This window comes from Cynocephalus volans, chromosome 5 (genome assembly GCF_027409185.1).
Source record: "Cynocephalus volans isolate mCynVol1 chromosome 5, mCynVol1.pri, whole genome shotgun sequence".
Taxonomy (NCBI): domain Eukaryota; kingdom Metazoa; phylum Chordata; class Mammalia; order Dermoptera; family Cynocephalidae; genus Cynocephalus; species Cynocephalus volans.
Window position 1 is genome coordinate 11481800 of NC_084464.1, and position 23454 is coordinate 11505253.

Genomic DNA, 23454 nt, shown 5'->3' on the forward strand with positions numbered 1-23454 from the left:
TTTTTTTTTTTTTTTTGTCTTTTTTCGTGACCGGCACTCAGCCAGTGAGTGCACCGGCCAGTCCCATATAGGATCTTTTTTTTTTTTTTTTTTTGTCTTTTTTCGTGACCGGCACTCAGCCAGTGAGTGCACCGGCCAGTCCCATATAGGATCCGAACCCGCGGCGGGAGCGTCACCGCGCTCCCAGCGCCGCACTCTCCCGAGTGCGCTACGGGCTCGGCCCGAATATATGCATTTTAATAGACCTCTCAAATCACCTCCTCAAAGACATCAGCCCACCTGTTATGGGGAAAAGCTGCCCGGAGCAGAGGGCTGCACAGTGCCTTTGACTTCACAGCACTTGGCCACCAAGAGATTCTCAGTCAATGTTAAAGGAATGAATGAGTGCCCACTCCCAGTGCAAGGGGCGCCCCATCAACCCAGCCTTTAGTGCTGGTGGTGACGGCTGCTTATTAGCTTCTGCCTGGGTCGGACAGGCCTGGTTGCTGCCTTGGTTTCTCAATAGGCTACGGCAACTTAAGGGTTAATAATGTTCTACTTCTCAGGAGTATTTCTTCTACCCTCTGAGCATTTTGGTTTGTCCTACAGCAGTTGCCTAAGTGGCCATCAGCCATGTATTCTCCACATCTGTCCTACCTGGTACAACTGGATTAGGGAGGAGATAGGACACACAACAAGACTTCTGGGGACAGCTCGATTTGAATACTTTGTAGGCATCACCTGGTTATTACTTTGAGAAGATAATGGCAAGTTAAAGATTGAATAGCCCAAATGCACAATGTGGCCACTGTTCAGTCAGTAATTTAATTTGGCTTGGGTTAAAAGATACATGGAGACCTGAAAGCTACCAATCCCACTGCTTATGTCAACATCCAGTTGCTTTTCTACTTCTTAAAAGTCTCCATTAAACTGAACTCTGTTTCCTGTTTTTCTTCCACAGACTGACCTCAGGCCCAACCCCTGATTAGGCCTAGGGATTGGGGAATTCCTTCTCCCCCCAGCTTTGCCGTTAACCAGCTGGGTATCGGTGGGCGTCATGTAAATACCTCGGAGCCTCAACCCTTAAATGAACAGGTAGATGACACCAGTGGTTTTTCAATCTTTTAGACTGCAACTCACAGAAGAAAATTTTACCCCATCATACACACAAATTTACAAGAGAAAAACTTACAAGAAAAAAAATTACGAGAAAACAATTTTACACCATTACACACATACACACACATGTGCGTGAGCACATGCAGATATAAAACAAACGAAAGTTTCACAAAGCAACACGGACTCATTCCATGCAATGCACTTGTTTATTTTATGTTCTCTAGTCTAGTTCATCTTAAAATCTCTGGCCCAAAACTACAAAGTTAGAGCAGGGTGCGTATAACACCAACGTCAAGGATTCAGATCCTCTTACCAGCTAGCTGCCGACCCCCCCCCCAAAAAAAAAACTATTAAAGTGACTTCTGTATCCTCTAGTGGGATAACAACTACTATTTGAAAAATACTGAACTTGATTCTATTATTATTATTGTTGCTCTTATGATTACTATTATTATTGTTTGTCAGAATTCTAGGAGGGTAGTTGTAGTTAATGGGGTTATGTGGGTATGAGTCTCCCCTCAATTCACAAGGATCCTAGGAAGGGCCTGGTTTTCATTATTAATAGGATGGGGCAAAAAGAAGACAACAACATTATCAGAGAAAACATTTTTAACTATGACATCCAATTCTCTCGTTTGCTCTTCATAAACAAAACATTTGAGAGAAGGTTTACAGAGTAACCAGGAATGTTTTTCTTGGGGCTCAGACTTTATTAGTCAAATAACGGTGTTTGTTAATTAAATGAATATAATTCTTTGAAATGTGAGCTTCATGCATGCTGACCTACTCCTTGCTGCTCTTATGCAGTTTGGTCCTCACTGTGGGAGACCCACGTGTGGTAACAAGTCCAGCGATTGCTTATTATTTAAGCTCATGTATATACTTTTTCACTTATTAAATAGACAAGCAATTTTGTTTTTAAATGCCAAATAGTCAATGCTGATCAGAGTGTACCGAAAGGGGTTTCTGACAATTTAATGGTGGTGCTGTAAATGGAAACAACTCCAGAAAATCAATTCGGAAACATGTATAAAAAGCCACCATGACTGCCAATTCCCTTTAACTGTTAAACCAATACCTTCAAAATAAACTAAGGAAATTATTTTTAAATCGCAGAAATCCAAGGTCAATTGTTCAGATCCCCATACTGGCCAACTTCCAGAAAAAAGCAGAAATCTGCACATGATGTGTACGATGTTCATTATGACATACATCATGGTTTACAGCACAGACTTTGAAATCAGATAGATGGGATGTCTTTGAATAACTACTTAATTCTTTAAGATGTGGTGTACTAATCTTCAAAACCTCACAGGATTTTTGTTAGTGTTAAGTGAGATGATGCATGTGTTATGCTTGGCAATGCCGGTCATATGGAATTGCTCAGTAAATGGTTGAAAATAAAATCCCTTTATTCAAATCATGGGGACAGTATATCTGTGAAAGAGACTGCTTTTTACTATAATATAAAGCAGGTTTCTCAACCTCAGCACTACTGACGTTTGGGCTTGGGTAGTTCTTTGTCGGCTGGGTAATTTTTTTAATTCACAGGAGGCTGTCCTGTGCATTGTAGGATATTTAGCAGTATCCCAGGCCTCTACCCACTAGATGCCAGTAGCAGCCCCCCAACTCCAGCTGTGACAACCAAAAATCTCTCCAAACATTGCCAAATGTCCCCTGAGATAAAAAAAAAAACAAAAAAAAAAAACACCCCTGGTTGAGAATTACTAATCTAAAGTTAAACAACGGATTACAAAATCATATACTATTAATAAATCATGCATACACATTTGCATATAAAATGTGAATGAAAGAAATGCCAGTTTTTCTTTACTTATAGAGCTTTCTTTAATGTTATATTGCTTTTACATATTTTTTAAAAAGTTTATCAACATACTTCTGAGTCTTATTTGCTTCGTTGATTTAGTAATTGTGCTTGTGAATATTCTAATAATTCAACAACTGAAAAAAATATACAAAATGTTCATTGCTGATTGTCTCTAATAATAAAAAATTGAAAATTACCTAATTGCAGGGAGATGTAGTGTTAAGTAACTTGTAGCCTCTTTTTCTGATTGTTAATTTGGATCATTTTTAGAAATAAATATAAGGTATATTTGTTTTTACATACTATTGGTTCATTAATCACTTAGGATTTTTAACACATGAAACTTACTAAAAGAGATCCTGGACTTTTCCTTAGTTGTAAAAAGAAAAGATGAAATGAAGAAAGGAAGAAAAACTCAGAATTTTAGAATCAAAGGGATTTTAGAAATTTTCTAATATGTTCCCCCTCATGGCCAAGCTGTGTAAACTAGAGCCTAGAAAATTTAAGTAAATTGCTGGGAGTATGGATGTGCTAAATAACTTGTTGATATTGTTTTAAGATAATTTACTCACTGCTGTGGTTTGAATGTGTCCCCTAAAGTTCATGTGTTAAAACTTAATCCCCAATGCAATGGTGTTGAGAGGTGGGACCTTTAAGAGATAATTAAGTCATGAGGGTCATGAATGGATGAATGTCATTACTGTGGGAGTGGGTTTGTTATCTAGTGAATGCATTTGTTATAAAGGCGAGTCTGGCTCTCTTGCACACTCTCCCTTCCTCATTTGATGTCTTCTGCCATGTAATGATGCAGCAAGAAGGCCCTCACTAGATGATGGCACCATACTCTCAGACTTCCCAGTCTCCAGAATTGTGAGTCAAATAAATTTTTTTTCATTATAAATTATCTAGTCTGTGGTATTCTGGGACAGCAACAGAAAACGGACAAAGACACTCACTTATTCAAGTGGTTTCTTGCATGCCTCCTTCATTCCAGAATAGACGCTGGGGGTAAACCCATGGACAAGACATTCTTGGAATTTTCAGCCTGAAGGATTTATATATAGTGATATTTTTAGTAGCAGCACAAATCTCTTTATTCAAGAGTCTTTCTTGGACAGTCTTCTGGTGAAGAATAGGAGAGGTCATGGAATGTTTAGGAACAGGGGCAATCCTTGGCCCAGAGCAGTTTAGATTTCATTATAATCCTGACCTTGGTTCATTGGCCCTCTGCCTACCTATCTCTGGCTGTTTATCATTTTTAACTCTTGTCAAATGCTCTTTTAATTATGGCAGATTTTCCTGAGGTGGTGAAGGCCTTCAGCTTCCCTACTGCAGACTTGCAGCCTGACAGTGTTTCCCTCTGTCCTCCACTAAACAATGACATTCTTCAAAATCCTTTACCTTCAAGATTAACACCAATCCACTAGTTTAACCCTTCCAGCTATGACTTGAAATTTTGTGCAGGCCAGGAGGCCCCAACTGATTTGCAACGGACCAGCAGAACTTTAAGCATCTTATCTGGTTTATAATAGTGTTGCTCAAACACATGTCCTTTTCTTTCCTTTGCTGGCACTGCCATAGCTTAGGTGCTCAACATCTCTCACGAAGACTAATTTTCACTGCCTGTACACAGGTCTCTCTGTCTCCAGTCTGTCCACTTTGTCAGCAATACCACCAGATGGCTCTTTCTATAGTCAGTGTTAATCCTGTTGACCTCCGATTTTGGGGGTGTGGGTTCCTTCAAATGGTCCACCCTTTGTCTGTTTTTTCAAGCCAGCTCAAGATGTCCTCCCATCACTCACCCTCTGACAAATAAAAGCAAATCATACTTGCCATTATCTAGACCTCTCCTGTAGGCTGCCATTCCACCTCTTTCTAGAATTCCAGTTCCTCACCCCATTTCTCATTTTACATGTCTGCTTTTGCTCCCCTTGGGCCCATCTTCCTGCTTATCTCCTCCCTCAGCAGCTTGACTCTGAACTGTCATTTCTTTCTTTTGCTTCACACTGTCACTGAACAAGCAGCCTGCTCCAGCCAGCCTCTCAGAACCATAACCCTGGCTGGGTCCATCACTTCACTGCTATAGATCACATTCTGGCCAAGAAGATACCTAAGGGCTGACCATGGTATGTAAGGGTGTCTACAATCTTGCTCCCTGCTATGGTTTCAAGGTGTCCCCTAAAGTTTATATGTTGGAAACTTAATCCCCAATGCAATAGTGTTGAGAGGTGATTAGGTCACGAGAGCTCTGCCCTCATGAATGGACTGATGCTGCTATTACAGGAGTGGGTTTGTTATCATGAGAGTGGATTTGTATAAAAGTGAGTTCACCCTCTCCTGCTTCTCTCACTCATGCATGGGCTCTCTTGCTCTTCTGCCTTCCACCATGGATGATGCAGCATGAAGGCCCTTGCCAGATGCTGCAGCCATGCACTTAGGCTTCCCAGCCTCCGGAACCATAAGTCAAGTAAACTTCTTTTCTGTATAAATTACCCAGTCTCAGGTATTCTGTCATAGCAGCAGAAAATGGACTAAGTCACTCTCAGACAACAAAGAACAGACTGGCAATCCATAAACCACATTTGATTGATGGACTGGTTTGGTTTGACCCCCATGGTGGGGCAGAATTGAGCCAACACTGAAAAAACAGATTTTCCAGGAAAATCTGTACTCCCAGCACCCATGACACCAATTCACTGTGGCTTTAGCAGACAGCTGTCCTGCCACCCTGGTCCCTACCCTACTTCATTTACCTATATTGTCTGCCTGGCCCTGTAGACACATAGTTTGAAACCCTCCAGGTTCCAGGCCTCATCCTTTATCACTGTCCACACACACTCAACTGTCCTGCCACCATCTGGGAATTCCTGAGTCAGACTTCCATTTTCACACAGCTCCCTGAACCTCCACTTATGCAAATGTCTAGTATAAGAAAACATGCTCAACTCTGTTAGGAACTAAAGTTACTAAAGTTAATACTCTAAGATAGTCTCTCCTCTTTTTATACTTATCAAGCTGGCAGAGATTTGTAGAATGATAATACCCAATGGTGGAGGAGGTAGGTGAAACCTGTAAGAAGGAGCATAAAGTTGGTGCAATTTTTAGCAGAGCAATATGATACTCTCTATCAAAACCCTTAAAAATGTGCATATCCCTTGACTCAGCAGTTGAACCTATTGAAATTTGTCCTAAATTATTACTGGAGAGGCAATATAATATAGCAGTTAAAAGGAGAGATTCTGAAACCAAACTCCCTGAGTTTTAGAGCCTGCTCTAATTACTAACTGTGAGACCACTGACAGGTTATCTAATCTCTCAGTTTCTCAGTTTCCCTACCTGTAAATTAGGGTAAAAACAGTACCTACACCTCATGGAGTTGTTGAGACGTGCATAATATACTTAAAACACTCTGAATGGTGCTTGGTACATAGTAAGTGCTGTAAAAGTATTGGTCATCATTAATCATGAATTCTATTAATAAAACAACTTATTACCAATAAGACCTCCTAAGGCCCATAAGTTGTGGCTTTGCTAAGTAAGTTATAGTGCATTCAAATGATGGCATGCTACAGAACTACTAAAAACTATGAAGAATTCTTTATGATATGGAAAAACCATACCATACTATTATGTGAAGAGAGCTGATTATAAAAATCAGTAAAGGCTTGAAAAAATGCTTGTATATGAAAACAAAGACTAAAAAAAATACTAAAATATTATTGATTTTTTTTTTTTTTTTGCTGGCCGGCCAGTGCAGGGATCGAACCCTAGATCTTGTGTTACCAGCACCACGCTCTAGCCAACCGAGTTAACTGGACAGCCCTTATTGATGATTTTTATTTTAGTCTTTGTAGTTTTCTGTATTTTCTTCATTTGAAAAATGTTACTTTCAAGACCACTGGTGGGTAAGGTAGGTAGTTTTAAAATTTCTTAACTACTATTCAATTTCTTTTGTAATGGAAGTTAAATGTACATTCCCAAAATTAACTACAAAAAAAAGTATTTTTAAAAAGATCCTAATAAATTTCTTGCTTTATCACGTTTCTACAAAACAAGGATATCTTGTGATTTGTTGTGGCAGACTGCAAAAAAAGACCACAAATGTGTCCTGTTGCTACAGGCACACTCTTGTCCCCTATGACCTTGCAGCTTTTCCATGAAGAGGTACACAGTGTCTTTCTGCCTCTCGACTCTGGCCTTGGCCATGTGACTCGCTTTGGCCAATGGGACATTAGAACATGTGACACAAGCAGAGACTTAAAAAACATTTGTTGACTAAGACTTGTTGAGGCCACCAAGTGAAGCAGCCAGGGGAACCTACTGGACAGTGGGAGACCCCTCAGGGAGAAGGTGGCCAGGGCATGTGAGGGAACTGGCCATCCAAAACCATCCAGCCCTAATGGAGCAGGCCTTGATCTCACCAAATCACAAAAAAATTTTTTTCAAGCCACTATGTTTAGGAAGTTCTTTTTTTCCCCAGCAAAACCTCAACTGACTTTTTAAAAAAAGTAGCTATCAGTAGCTTATCAAATGGTAAGGAATGAACGAGGGCCAAGTCAACAGGTTGATCAATCCCATTCCTCAGTTTTTATCTCTAACGTGCATCTCTACCGGTGTTTCCTCACTGCCACTGCACATGAGAATCAACTGTGGAACTTGTAAAAACAACAAATGACTGAGTCCCATCTCCCAGGTATTCTGAATACCTGGGTCAGGGGTGGAGTCCAGGCACTGGTATTTTTGGAAAATGCTGTACATGATCGTAATGTGTAGTCAGGGTTGAGAACACCTGTTCCTCATAAAGTCTTTTATTGAATATCATCATTGTGATAATACTTTATTGCATTATCTAGTCTAAACATAGAACTAGATATTGCATCATCTAGTTCTAAAACGCCAAGTACTGTGCCTCAGTAAGTAGACAGTTTATTTTTCACCACATAAAGCGATTTTATTTCTAAGTTTTGGAGATTTAAAAAGTACAGAAGAGTCCAAAAAAGAAGCCAATAGTTTATTTTCCAACTCCGTAAAATTAGCTAGTGGGAGCATCTTGGCACATTTATCTCGTGAATCTTTACTTTTCTCCTCTTAAAGTTATTATTCTATAAATTGTGAAAAATTGAACACTGGTTATTAGAATGAATTCAAATAATGTATAAAAGTACAAAGAACAGGGCCGGCCCGTGGCTCACTCGGGAGAGTGCGGTGCTGATAACACCAAGGCCCCGGGTTCGGATCCCATATACGGATGGCCGGTTAGCTCACTGGGTGAGCGTGGTGCTGACCACACCAAGTCAAGGGTTAAGATCCCCTTACCGGTCATCTTTGGAAAAAAAAAAGAAAAAAAAGTACAAAGAACAAAGATGAAAGTAAGAAAAAAATAAAGATAAAAAATCTAATACCTACAAGTAACAATTATCAACATTAAGAAGACATTACTTAAAAAACCAGACTGTGGTTTATGCCTACCCCTCCCCCCCTTTCTGCATCTGGACTGACACTGTGGCTTCCCCTGTAGCCCTGCGTGGCGTCTGTGCCTCTTCTTTCTGGGGAACTGTGAATGACATTAAAATTTTCTTCCAATGGCAGAAAGAAAACATTATTTCCTAAAGCATCTTTTTACACAAATGAGTACGTCCATGTGACTTTAAGACAATAACATAACCATTAACCAGCTGACTAACTTATACAGAACATACATTGAAATAACCTTTCGTAAGTGACCTTTACCATTGAGATACATGTCTTGGGTTTCCTTAAATTAAATAAGTTCATGCATCACTTATGTACATGTTTACCACTTTGATGACTTTATGAGTTCCAAAAACTGCTTCCTTAGGACTTAAGTTTGCAGCACTTGAACATCAAGTAGTAAGTTTTTTTCTGCCATCTACTTATTTTAGATGTGTTTATTCACAGCTTGAATTAGGTATTTTGCATTTCAAGTGGCATTTCCTAGGTTTTATGTGACTGTTTCAAATAAAAGTACAGTATTGATTTCCCTTTCATGGCGGGGTCCCCCCCTTACTGAAATCAATAGAACACAGCATGCCCTGTGCTGTTTTGCTTGTTGCCTGGGGAAAAGTCCTGATGACTCCATTAGACAAATTTTCGTCTGGCCCTGCAAACAGTGCCACCTTCGCCTTCAAAACAAGGCACCAGGCTACACCCAGTTGGATGTAAATCAAGAATTCATTTGCCACTTGTAAAACCTTCCCTCCAATTCCATGGAAAAGCAGCCAAATAAAAAATCATGCTCGCTTAAGGCTGTTGTCTAATTTTAAACCCTGTTTACAACCCAAGACAGGTCAAAAGTTGCTGAAGGTCAGTGGTAAATTCTATTTGTTGCTGCATGTGCTGGGGTATATATAGGTTGCTAATTCTGGGAACTAAGTCTCTATCCACAGTAAGACTAATCTTTTATACAGAACAGCAGAGCAGTTCCTCTAGTTACAGTCTTCTGCAAATACGACACACATCTCAATAAACTTAAAAAAGAGAAGAACATAGGAGAAAGAGCTTTGTCATGTGCCCAGGATATGTGGGTCCCCCACCCCTCCCCAACAGTATGAAGAAATTCAGGAAACCTAGGCCTAGCACTTCTTCTCGAAACATACATTTAACCCGAACTTTTTTTTTTTTTTTTTTTTGGCGGCTGGCCAGTACAGGATCGAATCCTGGACCTTGGTGTTATCAGCACCACACTCTCCCCAACTGAGCTAACCGGGCTTCTTATTTAATTATTTTTACATTTTTTGCATTGAGTTTCAAGTAGAAGTTATACAGTGACACAAAAACAGATGAATCTAATTTATGGGGTTGGGAGAGTTGTCACTCCGATTAGTGACTGAAAGGCAGCAACTGGGGTTCTGGGAGTACTAGGAACATGGTTTCTTGTGCAGGTTATGCAGATAAGGAACAGTTTGAAAACTCAGTGATCCGTTTAAATCTGATACGTGCGGTTTTCTGCATGTAATACTATATTTCAATAAAAAGTTTAAGAAAGTTATAGAGTGCACAGGAATGCAATCTTCACATGTGTTTGTAAAATAAAACATGACATTTCATGTCGGTCCCTTCAGTTCCTTGCCCTCATGTCCTTCTCCTCTGTCTAGGGCCATTTTAGGAGCAGCAGTACCAGTTTCAAGTCCCTAGTTTTCAGGTATTGAGGGCTTTGCTTTTAAGCACTTGAATGCTGGTATTTTCATTCATGCAATGGTTACTTCAATATTTTAGAAATTCTGAATTAGGGATATCTTCCGATCAAGACCAATGACTAATACGTTCAATTTATGGGAAAAAATAAACCTTTGAGCCATCGACAAATTTAGGCACAACCTCTTCTGTATGATTGTGAGTCCATATTGGGGTGTTGTGACAGGCTTGTTTATGATGCTCTCGTGTGATCTGACTGATAGAAAGGATCTACGATGGGAAGTTTTGTGAGTCTGTCACATGTGTCTCTGGAATAAAATTGGGACACAGAATATTCTTATTCTTCCAGCTACGTTCATGATGTTCCTACTATTTATTCTGAATCACTTATACTGAAAAGTCAAAAGTAATAAAAGTATACCAAGTTCAAATTTAATAATTACGTGATTAAATGCCATATTTAGTTTACTAGTCGAAATGAATAATGTTACTAAAAATGACTGCACTTTTTTTTTTAAGTAATAAGAGGCCCAACTAATTCTATTATTTATGGAAAAAATAAATTAACATGGAAAAAGAAGAGTGGGCCAAAAGGAACCAATACTCCACAGATATGAAAGCTGCCAGAGGATCTATAAGAAATCATGTTTGCACCTGGGAACACACAAAATGAATTCGTTAAAAAAAAAAAATTAAAAAAAAAAAAAAGAAGGCAGAATAAAAAGCTGCTTTTCCAGACCCCAATGGCTACGTACTCTTATGAATCCATTTTTATGACATTCTGGAAAAGGCAAAACCATAGGGATGGAGAACAGGTCAGGACTGCCAAGGGTCTGGATGGGAGGAGGGGCTGACTACAAGGAGCAGCATGAGGGGACTTGGGGACTGATGGAATTGCTCTTGATTGTGGTGGTGGATGCATGACTCTGTCAAGACATGGAGCTGGACACCAAAAAGAGTGAATTTTACTGTATATGCATTTATAAGTAGAAAAGGAACCTGTTTCAAACTCAACAACAATGTATAATAGGATGGATCTCCTTCATGGTAAATGGATAAATTTTAAAAACTATTTTGTATACACCTATAGAGTTAGTATATCCATAGAATTTTTCATTTGAGACATATTAATGTTTACTATCTTTTCTTAGCTTTTTTTTCCCCCCCGGCAGCTGGCCAATATAGGAATTGAACCTTGGACCTTGGTGTTACAACAACTGCACTAACCAGCCAGCCCCCTATCTTTTTAAATAAATTCTGAACTCTTTTATAGAATCCTGTCGTTAAAACCCATCTTTCAGTATTAGACAACATAGATACCAAAATATTCTTACTGTCTTTGGCTCCAGTATCTAGGGCATTTAAGGGGGAAATTATGAGAAGCACAAAATATATAAAGACTGTTGTATTAAGACTTAGGAAGTCTCATCTTTATGACCCAGCTCAGCTGCTAAATCATGCAACCCAAACAAATCGTGTCATCTCCCTGGGTTGGTTTCAGTAATCTTAATTAATGAGAACGTCCCTTCCAACTCCAGCAAGAAATTACACATTCTGCTTCACAAAGTCAACTTGTTATTCGTGAAGTAGCCGCTCTGAGTTTCTACTCCTTCCATAGATTTTGCTTAAAAAAAAATCCCACTGCCACGAACCACATTCAGCGGGCAGGGCACCTTCTATGTGCCCAGAGAGGGGCTATTGGCTTTAGAGTTATAGAGTTATTAGCTATACAATTAAAATACTTCGTTTTTCAAAACACATGCCTTCTTAACTTATCACTCCTCATCTGAGGAAGCTAAGTTTGGAGAGTTGAAGGGACTCATCCAAGATCACAAGCTAGGAGTCACGATTCCAGCCTTTGCGGGAGGGGGACCTGCCCTTTCCTTCTGTCATAGTTCTTACTTCCCCCTGGCCACTGGCAGACTCTGAAGCTAAACGAGGCCATGTCTAATTCACCTGACACATTCCTGCTTGCCCTTGCCCCTGCTGTGACACAGCGGGTGACAGCTAATAGGGAGATGTGCAAGGTGTCCCTCTCGGAGACACCCTGTCTCAACCTGGTTCAGGTGCCCCCTCATTCTTGTGGAAACAACACTGCATTTTCTTACCAGGGCAGAGAGAGAGGGGGTTCAGGTTATTTGGAAATCACAGGTCTCCTCTTCTCAAGAGTCAAGACACCAACCTGCCACAGGACTGTTGCTGGCACCTGTTTTGTACCATTGAAGGACCTGAGTTGACGCACCTATGAACACTGAATGCAGTACAGTCAATCGCACTACCTGAGGCAGCAGTCTCAGTTACCCTGGCTCCCCTCGCTTCCTCCTGCAGGGTGAGCCCTGGGAGTACGGGAAACCGAGGGAACGATTTGGTCTGAATTCTAGAAAAGTCTTCCGGATCCTTTGTAGTAATCTCAGGACCCTATGCATTTTGGGAAAATGCATTTTTCCAGCCCCTGGTGCCCCTTAATGAGGACAAGTGGGTGGAATAAAAACAACTAATTTATTGATACTGACCAGGCACAATGCACCATTCTAGGTACTTGATACGTATCAATGCACATAATTTGCATACAATGGTAGGTACTACGAGCATCTCCAGTTCACAAATACAGAAACTGAGATACAGAGAGATTATACAATTTGCCTCAAATTATATATAGTAGGAATGTGCAAAGCTGGATTCAAAGCCAAGTGGCCTGGCTCCAGAGGCTCCCCTCCCAGCCCACACTTAGCACACTGCACTAGCCTCGGTCTGGCTCAGCCTTTACGGGCACAGCAAGAAAATACTCTTCAGAAATGAGGGAAAATGTGCTCTATTAAAAACAACCAGAGAAGTGGGGATATTGCGTACGTACTCAGTGCCCTATTTCCTCATTTGGTCAGGATTTTAGAGCACAGAGATCACCTGCACACACTTCCTATGGGGTTGGCCTGAGTTCCATGTCATGGCAGTAGTGGTGGTTGGCTACCACACATGGTCATGGTGACCCCGATTGACAAGGAGAGAAATTCATGGCCCAGAGGCCATTGCTCCATTAATCCTACTGGTTATTGTAATATAAACAGAAAAGTTATGATATTAATATACCAAAGAGAGGGAGGGAAGGAGGCAGGGACAGAGATCATGGCAGAATTAACAACAGCTGAGCTGCTGGCTATCTACCCCGCTTTCTCCACTGTCTTGTAACTCTGACAACGATCTTATGAAGTTGGTAGTGTCCCCATTTTATAGATGAGTAAACTGAAGCCCAGGTAAGACACGTTAATTGCTCAAGCTCTCACAGCAGGTCAATGGAACCTAAGTCTGTCTGCCTCTAAAACTTTAGCCCATTCTAGTACATGCTCCAGAGTTAAAGCAAAATAATACAGGAACCTCTTTTCAGGTCGCCTAGCCCAATTTGTTCCATTAACAAAGGAAAAACCTGAGGCTCAGAGAGGTTAAGTAACACATCCAAGGTTAAACAGCCAGTTAAGGACAGAGGTTGGAACTTAGAAAATAATTTTGTAGCAGGGGTATCTAGGTCCCTAGTCCTTCTTACAGTACAGTGACTAGAGTTTGAAGCACTTATAAAAAAAAGGAAAAGAAAACATTCACACATATTTTATTACTGAGCATTTGCTAATATCCTACTGTTCTCAGCTATGCAGCGTGAAGTGTTTAAAAAAGTTAGAGTTTATGAAGTACTGTTCCAATCCTTAGTGTCTTTTGGAGTTATCAGAACTCATATCCTTAGAACCACGCAGAGATTCTTTCAGCACTTTCACAACATATCTGAAAAACAATATTAGCATGTCACAGTCACTGCTGTGAGACTCATTGTTCCACAGATATATTCCAGATATATTTTATGGGGATGAGGTTGAATTAAAACAATTCTTACTTTTTAAATAAATTTTCAAACACCTTCCAAACTTTCTCTTCTGTTTTAAAACCAAAATGTCCTAAAACCAAAATTAACCGAGGTTCAGGTTGGTTGATGTAGTGGATTGAATTAGGTCCCCCCAAACTCCTTGAAGCTTGAATTGTGTCCCCCAAGTTTTATGTATTAGAAACTTAGCCCCCACTGTGACTGTTAGGTGGGTGGGAAACCCTATTATGGTAATTGAAAGGTGGAGCCTTGAAGAGGTGATTGGATTGTAGGACTGTGCAGTAGTGAATGGATTAAAAATGGTGGTCAGGGGCGTGGTTCTGAGGGCTTTCAAAGAAGAGGAGAGTCTGTCTTGCTCTCTCTGCTTCCACCATTTTGCAATGTGAGACCCCTTGGTCACTGTTGCCACCACCAGATTAGACTTTGGACTTCCCAGCCTCAGGAACTGTAAACAATAAACTTTGTTTTCTTATAAATCACCCAGTACTGAATATTTTGTTATAAGCAACAGAAATGGACTAAGACAGATAAGTATTTTGTTCAGCGTCAGACAAGCTGTTCAGTGACCAGGTTGGGATTTAAAACAGATGTTTCCTATTCCAAAGTCTATGTTCTTTCCTCCACACCACCCTGCAAGATCAGAGAAACCTCACACAAAACAACAGACTGGGATAACTGGGGCATCTCAAATGAAATGTGAAAAATTAACAAGAAGACGGAATCCAACAGAGAAAGGCTCTGTAAGAACATGTGGTAATGAAAAATACATTAAGATCTGACCATCAAGTTAATTCCATATTCAAACATACACTGGACTCATAGTAAGACTGTCATTTTTTTTTTTTTTTTTTTAATGGAGGAAGCAGAATATTCAGTATGGAGAAGAGATGAAAAAATGTACCTCGAAATACTGCACATGGAACAGTCTATGCCACTAACCAATTTACAATTGGGAGTATGATACCCCATCCCATCCCCACCACAGGAAGAGGAAGGCTGACGGAATGGAAATCTTAACAAGCAGAGCTCTGATGAGCTTGGGCTTGGAGATTCAGGTCTGTTGATTAAAAAAAGAGAGAAGAAAACTCAGTCTGGTTGATGCAGTCTACCCTAAAAGTTTCAGTAGAACAAAAATATTTTCACTTTTCAGCATATTGCTGTTATGGGATATGTAGAAAGACTTATATCTGGAATAAAGCAATTTTGTATTTCCTTTGAAGAGAGGAAGTTATTCATTTCTGAGAATTATAGAGTCAACTCAAAGATTTTTCATAAATTTTAAGTTTTCTTGCTTTGAGTTTGTTGATGGTTGTTGAAACTGGCTGATGGGCACAAGAGGATTATTGTACTATTTTCCATACCGTTGTATATGTTTACAAATTTTTATAATAGAGTTTGAAAATTATACCTGTGTACGTAGCTAGAATGGGCAAACCTTATTTCAATACTGAGGAAGTCGAACAGCTAAAATGGGAAGGATGTGGTGAGGCCAGCAAAAGCCTGTATAGTATGATTGCGAAAAGCTCTCTTGTTTCTTTCAAGTCTTGGCTATGTCGATTTCCTTTTCCAAGAAATTATATTCTGTTCTAAACAGACATCTTAAGTCCTTTCTGGAACACAGCAGAGTTGAAAAAAATAAAGGAACCAGTTAAACCCAATTCCTGCTCCTTTCATGTGATGTGATCTCAAAAATAGAATTCTGAAAACATTATTGGCATCCTTTGTGTTTTTAAGGAAATACTTTCCTAATGGGATAATACACACTTCGTAGTGTTACTTTGAGGACTACATGAAGCTTCTTAGTAGTCTTAGAAATTATACTAATCAATAAGGGAAATAAAAATTACCCAAACGAGTATCCATCTGAATATGTGAAACTTAAATTTTCCTGTATTTCCTCCTATCCCTCTTTGGGTACAACTATATCTAGTTTTACATGGTTGCTGAGCCATGGCATAGACATCCTTTTGAAGTGAAAAAAGATTTAAGTTGATTTTATTCAACACCTTAAGGATCTCATTAGTATAGAAATACTAGGCCACATTTAGGTTTTCTTAATATATATTCGTATTAATAAGTGGACTTATCCTCTCACTTCACACCTAATTTTTTCATTTAATTCTCAAAACAACTTAAGTAGCCATCATTATTACGGCTGTACAAGACGAGGAGTTTGAGGTTCTGGTTCTGCAAAGTCACACAGGTAATAGGACAAAGCTAAAATTCAGCATCATGTTTGTCTCACTCCAAAGCCCATTATATGTCCTCAATATGAGTGAGCATTCTCCAAACATCAGTCATGTGCGCACCACTTTCACAATGTCCGCCCTACGCAATCAACACCTTAAAGCTTTTCCTTATATAAACTCACTTTCACTTTTACTGGTAGCTGCCTTTTTTCTGAGAGTCTCTAGGTGGAAATTAACAAAACCAACATTTGCTGCAAATCGGTAAATGTTCCAGTCTCTGTAAAAGATGGTCTATGTCAGCAGTTCTCAAAGTGTGGCCCCCAGAAGCATCAGAATCACCCAGGAACTTGTTAGAAATACAGATTCTGGGGCCTGCTCCAGACCAGCAGAATCACAAATTCTGGAGGTGGAGCCCAGTAGCCTTGCTTTAACAGGCCCTGCAGGGGATTCTGAGGCATGTTCGAGTCTGAGAATTCCTGCACTGTGTGCATTATCTTACTTAATACTCATAACCTCTCTGGAAACTAAGTAACATTTATTATCCCCATCACACAGATGAGTAAACTAAGGCTCAGCATAAACTAAGGCCAATATCACACAGTCAGCAAATATTGGGAAGGGCTTAAGCCATCCTTGTCTATTTCTGAAGTCTCTCTCATAATATCATGTGGATTCAAAGGAGGGTGGAAGGAGATGCTTTTGTACTGTGTACAGAGAAATAAGGTAAAGATTTTTACATCAGAGACACAATTCAGACATTGTGTATATATTGATCATCGTATTATGTATATTGATATACACATATAGCAATTGTATATGGCTTTGATATACAATTAATATTTTATTGTTTTAAGGAGTTACTGAAATGCAATACTATGTTTCTGTTAAAAAAAAAAAGACAACTGCTGCTTCTAAAAAGGATTCGCCTTATATAATTGGTAGGGAATGATGAGAGGTCGAATGAGTAGAAAAATGGACTTGCCAACTCTAAAGCAGTAGCTATAGTAATCCTTTCTGCTGTAGTTAAATTCATGTTAAGTTCAGCTTTGTGGATGTTTACCAATCATAACTGTATTTATACTTAGTTAAATACTGATATGTACTTTACCGATTTTCTTGTCTTATATAATGCTGTTATGGTGATTAGGAATTAAAAATAAGAGTATTGTTTCCGAATTATTTTCTTCTCAGAGTAGGGGGTTCACGAAAATGTTTGGGCACAGATTCCCCAATGAAAGAAATGATCTCAAATATCACAGCAGAGCCAATGGCTGGAAACATCACAAATGATTCCCCAGAGGGCTATCGCTTTAGTATAGATTCATTATGTAAATACCCTATAACCATCTAAGGTTTCTCTACCAGGAGCTCAGCATTTTATGATGCAGACTCATCAGTCTAGGTACTCAAGAGCTGAGATACACTGTACATTATAAATCTTCCCCTGGGATTCCACCTGAATTACTGGCCTGGGAAGAGCCTAGAACCCCTTATCAAAGACATAAAACAAGCCAACTAGGCCCACATCATTAATATGATATTCTGAAAATCATGTTCAAATTTATTACGCCTATTTAATATTATCTGGCTATACAAAAATGATATCATTTTTAAACTCTATTAAATGGATAGAAAGAACCCATGAAGTATCTGTTTTGTGGACTATCTCATCCCACCAGAATTTATCTCCACATTGAAAAAAAAAGGGCCAGTGAGGACTGTCCTCTGGCTATGAAAAATAGCGTTACGGTACACCTGAATTTCCTAGTGACATTCTTTAAGACATGATTCTACCAGTCCATCCATGTTTATAATTCTCAGTCATCAGTGCAATTGGCCGAGTGAATGCATCCTTTGTGGGTCTGGAAACTGAATTCTAAATTTGGGCTGATGCACAGAGAAGACAATGCATACCTTGAAAAAGATTGGGACTGATCCAACCACACCCAGATTTAAGGCCCTGGTAACCCTTCCGTAGAGAACACATACCTTCTAAATGGCTCAGTGTTTACATTTGTTGAGAGCCACACCTGGAAAAATGTTATCAGTTTCTTCCTATTGTTGTCTTTTCTTAACCTTTCCTCTTCTTATACTCGTTTTGTTCTAAGCCAGCAACTAAGAAGCCCTCTAGATCAAATTAAGTGAGACAAAGCCCACTGCATGAACCGTGACTAGCCCAGGAATGGTACTGACAACAGGGTTGAGTTGGTGCCAGGTGTGGCAGAAACTCAAACCAGGTGCAATTAAGGCAGACACCAACTGGAGGCGTCTACATGTGCTGCCTGCTGGTGATTTTTTTGGCATCGGAATCTGACTGCATGATGGGCCAAGGGTGGCTACATGGGAATCAGATTTTCTAAGGAAGGACTCTGTCCCATTAACATTCCATCTGGAATTCTAGAGCTTGCTAATTCTACAATTAGCAAGCTCTCTCTCTCTCTCTCATTTGCTGATATCATTTGTTGGCCTGAATATTCTGAAATTATATCTCCAAGCAATATTTTACCTACTGTTTCTCTAATCTTTACTATCAAAAACTATCTCTCCACCCCAGGAACAGACACTTTTATATTAACTCATCCAGCTCTCTACATAGCTTCAAATCAGGAGCACGTGTAGTGGTAAATGATAGTGTGGGGTTAGTGATGGAAAATTCAAGGATGGATGTCACATTTCCTACTCTTAAGGAGCTCAAATACTGAGGGGATAGGGAGGAGGAGATATTTTCTACCCTACAGGCCTGTCTTACATCTTTGATAAGGGGTTCTAGGCTCTTCCCAGGCCAGTAATTCAGGTGGAATCACAGGGGAAGATTTATTCTCTACAGGTCATTATAATTCAATGCTGGCAGAACTGGTGTTGGGTACAGGGGAACCCAGAGCTGCAGCACCAACTATCTGGGAGGGGGGTTATCAGAGATGGCTTCCAGAGGAGGTGACATTCAAGGTGGGTCATAAGGGATGAAGAGGACTTAGAGATGGGAAGAAGGGCATCCTTGACAAGAGGATATCATAAAAAAAAAGAAAAAAGAAAGGTGAAAATTACAGAAAAGTATAAGGTCAAGCAGTTGCTGAAACACAAAGTATGAGGTAGCAAATAAAAAGAAATGAGGGTAGAGAGATGGGTAGGGGTCAGGTCATGAAGGTCATGCCAAATGAAGAGCTTAACCCCGACCCTTAAGATAATGGGAAGCCATTGTAAAGCTTTAAGCAGGAGAACTGGCAGGTGTTTCACCAGCCTACGGGAGAGTTCTGTGCGTTCACCATTGCTGGATGCCCTAGAGCAAAGGTCTCTGGTAACTTTGATCCACAAAATTCCTTAGACCCGGATTTAAAAATGCTTCAAATAAGAAAAATTTGAGCTTTTAAATTAAAAATAGTTTCCTAAACTTCTGCATATGATCTATTTAAAGAAAGAACACGTCTTGCAGGATTGTGTTTCTTGCTCATGGACAATCTGGCTCCTGAGATAAGGACCTTTTTTTTTTCATGGTTCAGAGAAGGAAGGACCACATTTTTTTCAAGGACCCCATTTCCATGGTTCAGGGAAGGAAGAGCCAGACCAGAGACTAAGAGACTAAGGAAACTGGCACAGAAGCCTACATGGGATGGTGACATTCATTTCCAGAAACACACACACACACACACACACACACACACACTCTTTATTTCCAACTCAAAGCGATGAGGTGCAGCTTACTTCTACAATTTTCCTCATTTCTTTTCAACCTCCCTTATCCTTTCTCTTTTCTAGGATTCTGCAGGGAATTTGCCTTAGATATACAGGAAAGAAGAAATGACCATTTCTTCTTTTCCTGGTGGAAGGGAAACAGCTCAAACTTCAGGTCACACAAATCCAGGATCAGATCCCACCTTTGCTTTGGATAAACTGCGAATAACACAAACACATTATTTCAATCTCTCTAAGCCTCATTTTCTTCATCTGTACATGAGGATTATAATGATTATTTCTTATGATTAAAAGAAATGATGTAGGACATAACATATCTGGCACAAACTGTACCAACAAAAATAATATTAGATACCATGTACAGAATACTTGTATTTCCATGTGTTTAAAATAGGTATTTGTAAATAACAGGGCTAACACTCACTACACTGTGATAAATGTTAGTTTATTCCCCCTCCTACAAGTCTCTGTGACCTGACAATTTAGCATCTCTGAAAATAAAGTGCTTATGGGATGCCTTACATCTGTCGCCAGCCACCATGCCTGTCCTCCTTCTGCCCCTCCCTATGTAGATTTCTGTGACCACCACTCTAGTTAAGCTTCTAGGATTGCTGAGTTATTGGGGACATGGAAATGTCTTACTGCTTTGAGACTACTTTCAGACATGAGGTAGCTTCAAACAGCACTCAAAAGTGTGCCGACTATAAAGGACGCTACACTTAAGAGCCAGGAGTTATTTCCAGAACGGCAAGCTTGGGGCCACCTTCCCACAGGACTGACACCCACACCATGCCAGTGCAATATCGAAAACAAATGCAATGGGACATCAACAGAAAGAGGCACTGCAGGTCACAGGCCAACTATGGGAAACAGAATTTTGAAAAAAACAAAAAACATGAAAAACCCAGTGTTGAATCGATGAGACCGTTTGATGCTATTTTCTGCCTTGCCTTCAGCTGCCTGCAGTCCCTTGGACCCCTTTTCAAATGATCATAAACAACTGAAAAGACTTCTCAGTATATAAAAACAAGAGGCTGCAAACCGAAATTTCCAATAAAGATCTGCGACTTAAAAATTGAGAATTCTCTCTGAATCAGCTCCAGCTAGAATCTTTCTCTGTATGTTTCAACTCATTGTCACCCACTCTTCTAGGCTATAAAATATCAGGCTAGATAGTTGAACCAAGAGGAGTTGAGCCACGGATACTTGTTCAGATCTTAGACCAGAGACATTTGAGCTGGAGTGATCATTTGTAAAGATCCAAAGAGGTGTCCAAGATTCTAAAAACAGCCCCCAGAACAGCTCCATGAACTCTGAGCAATGAAACACTCCTCTGAAAGAAACGTCACCTATTTCACCTTATAAATTTGAAAACATTAAAAAATCAGTCTCCTTATATTACAGCTGTGCTTATATCAAGGACTACGAAAAGCATTAATTCAAGAGCCTGACCTAAAGTTGGCAACTACGTGATACACAATCAAAGGCAGTTTTGCCAGAGCTGCTGTAGCTCAGCACTTCTTAGATCATTACATCGCACCTATTTATAAGACAACAGAGCTGCCAGTAAACTGTCACTATAAGCAACCAAACTCTTAGTTTTCTAAGTATTTAATTTTTTTTTCAAATAATTTCAAAGGAGCCTGTTTTTCAGAGGAGTAGAATGTTAGCAAACTCAATCTACTGATAAGAAGAAATGGAAATGGGAATTGGTACTTACCTGGAATCCTATTGAGTGTTACCCAGAAATGTTCATCGGGACTGTAGGTATCTTTTGACCATTGTAGTAGATCAATAGCCTTTTTGTCAGAGAGGACAAAGTTGACAAACTCTCTGGTGAGGGCCACATAGGCAGTGCCAAAGTAGATGGTCAGCTGATGTGGAGGTGAGGTTTTCAGAATATTAGTAGTTTTCACAAAAGAGCCCTCTTTGCCTATGTGCTCTCGGTGGACGTATTTAGTCCGTCCAATTGCATGAGCTGGGGGCAGTACCCCTGGGGTAATATTTTTCCCTTTAAATCTTTTCAGATGCTGAACTATTTCTTTGTTGGTTTTCAGGGGGAAATCCTGGCCACACGTGTTGACGATGTACTTCCACGGAACCTTGGAGGCCACAAGGTCTTTGAGGCAGTTCAGGTCAGCCTGGAGCCTGGAAATCCCACCGTAGACAACTGGCTCCATCTTAGAAGCCAGAAAAGCATTTTCAAAGCAACTCAGTAACTGCTGCACAGATTTCTTAAACTCAGCTGTGGCTTTCTCATCCACATGAACACAGTAGACATTTTGGGGCATGTAGACTGCCCTAAAGAGCCTTGAGAAAGTATCAAAGTCCTTATGGATGACCATGACATATGCCAGAGGGAACTCAGCTTCTTCTTCTGACAGGGGGCTTGTGATGTAGTGATTCTGGGTCAGGTAGTCCTTGCAAGGGACACTTCCCAAAGGCAATGATGTCTTTCTCCACAAAAAGACCAATTTCTCTTCTAAGGCATAATTGCAGGCATCTATTGTAAAATACTGTTCACTGGAACTGTTTAGCTTCTCGGAACGTTTTGTTGGTCTCAGTTGGCTATGGTAGAGTATCACATAAATAACCACACTGAGCATAGTGAAAGTTAAAAAGTAATGCCTCCAAAAGTCCATTATTTTCACTTTCCCGAGGAAGGAACCTCTCCTCAGAGATGGAGAAGTGATAGGTTTCTGAAACCACAAGTATGAGAGATGGGATTGGCTGCTCTTGCCAGTCTTGGATTTCAACAGCTTCTCCAGAGGGCTGGCTTGTTTTTCCCGAGTGCTTTAATCCTCACGCACCCTGTAGTTCGGTGTCTCGTCCATCATGCTCCGTGGGGTTGGCTGGAGGTGCGATGCCTTCTTAAACCCCTCTGGTCTGCGGTGCCTGGTGCTGAATCCCCACTGCCCCAGAGGCACGCTCAGCGCAGCCCAGCCTCCGGGAAGCCTCCTCATTTACATATGAAATGCAAGTGGTGGATCTTAGCAAATTATGTTCTGGAATGCAATGACGAGTCCTTTTCACTGCAGCGAGCTGCTGTGGCCTCACCCCCCACCTTCCATCCAGTCTATTCTGATCTGATCTTCCTCTCTTCTCATGCTTTCCCTATACCTTCTAGAATAAGCGGCTCTATTTTTTTTCTGGATAGCCCCACAACCTGCTAGCACTCCTTGGAAGCCACAGCATTTAGGACATCTGCTGCTCGGTTTCATTTCTCTTCCTGTTTCTCTGCCACCTCTTTTTATTTCAGTGTTATTTCCACCCCTGGGCACATACAGATAAGGAAAAATGCAATTGTGACATGTCTAAATAGAAAATTATCAGCAGCCAAAACACTTCGATGGTGAGGTTTGCTGGATTAAATCAGACAGATTCTAATGGTGTGACAGATACATATACATGGACGTGCTCTGTATGCGTGTGTACATATATGTATGTGTGTCTGCATGTGCAGGCTATGAGAAGATGGAACTAAGAATGAAACTCTTGGGGGCATGGTATGAGAGCAAAAGGAACCAGGAGTGACTTTTCTCATTAAAGAGTCAGTGTTGACGACACATAATTAGTTTGCATGCCGGAGAGAAACGTGATAGTCACCATTCCCAGAGAGCACAAGT

At 40.2% G+C, this 23454-nt stretch overlaps 1 protein-coding gene across 2 annotated transcripts in view; it reads right to left on the minus strand.

Moving 5' to 3' along the window:
* LOC134377994 (N-acetyllactosaminide beta-1,6-N-acetylglucosaminyl-transferase-like) overlaps positions 1-22734 on the minus strand; it is a 32263-nt gene extending 9529 nt beyond the window's left edge. For both annotated transcript variants that reach the window (XM_063096868.1, XM_063096867.1), the window contains exon 1: positions 21549-22734. In XM_063096868.1, the coding sequence (XP_062952938.1) occupies positions 21549-22470 (922 nt within the window). In that variant the 5' untranslated portion in view covers positions 22471-22734. The remainder of the gene's footprint in view (positions 1-21548) is intronic.
* Between the last annotated feature and the right edge of the window lie 720 nt (positions 22735-23454).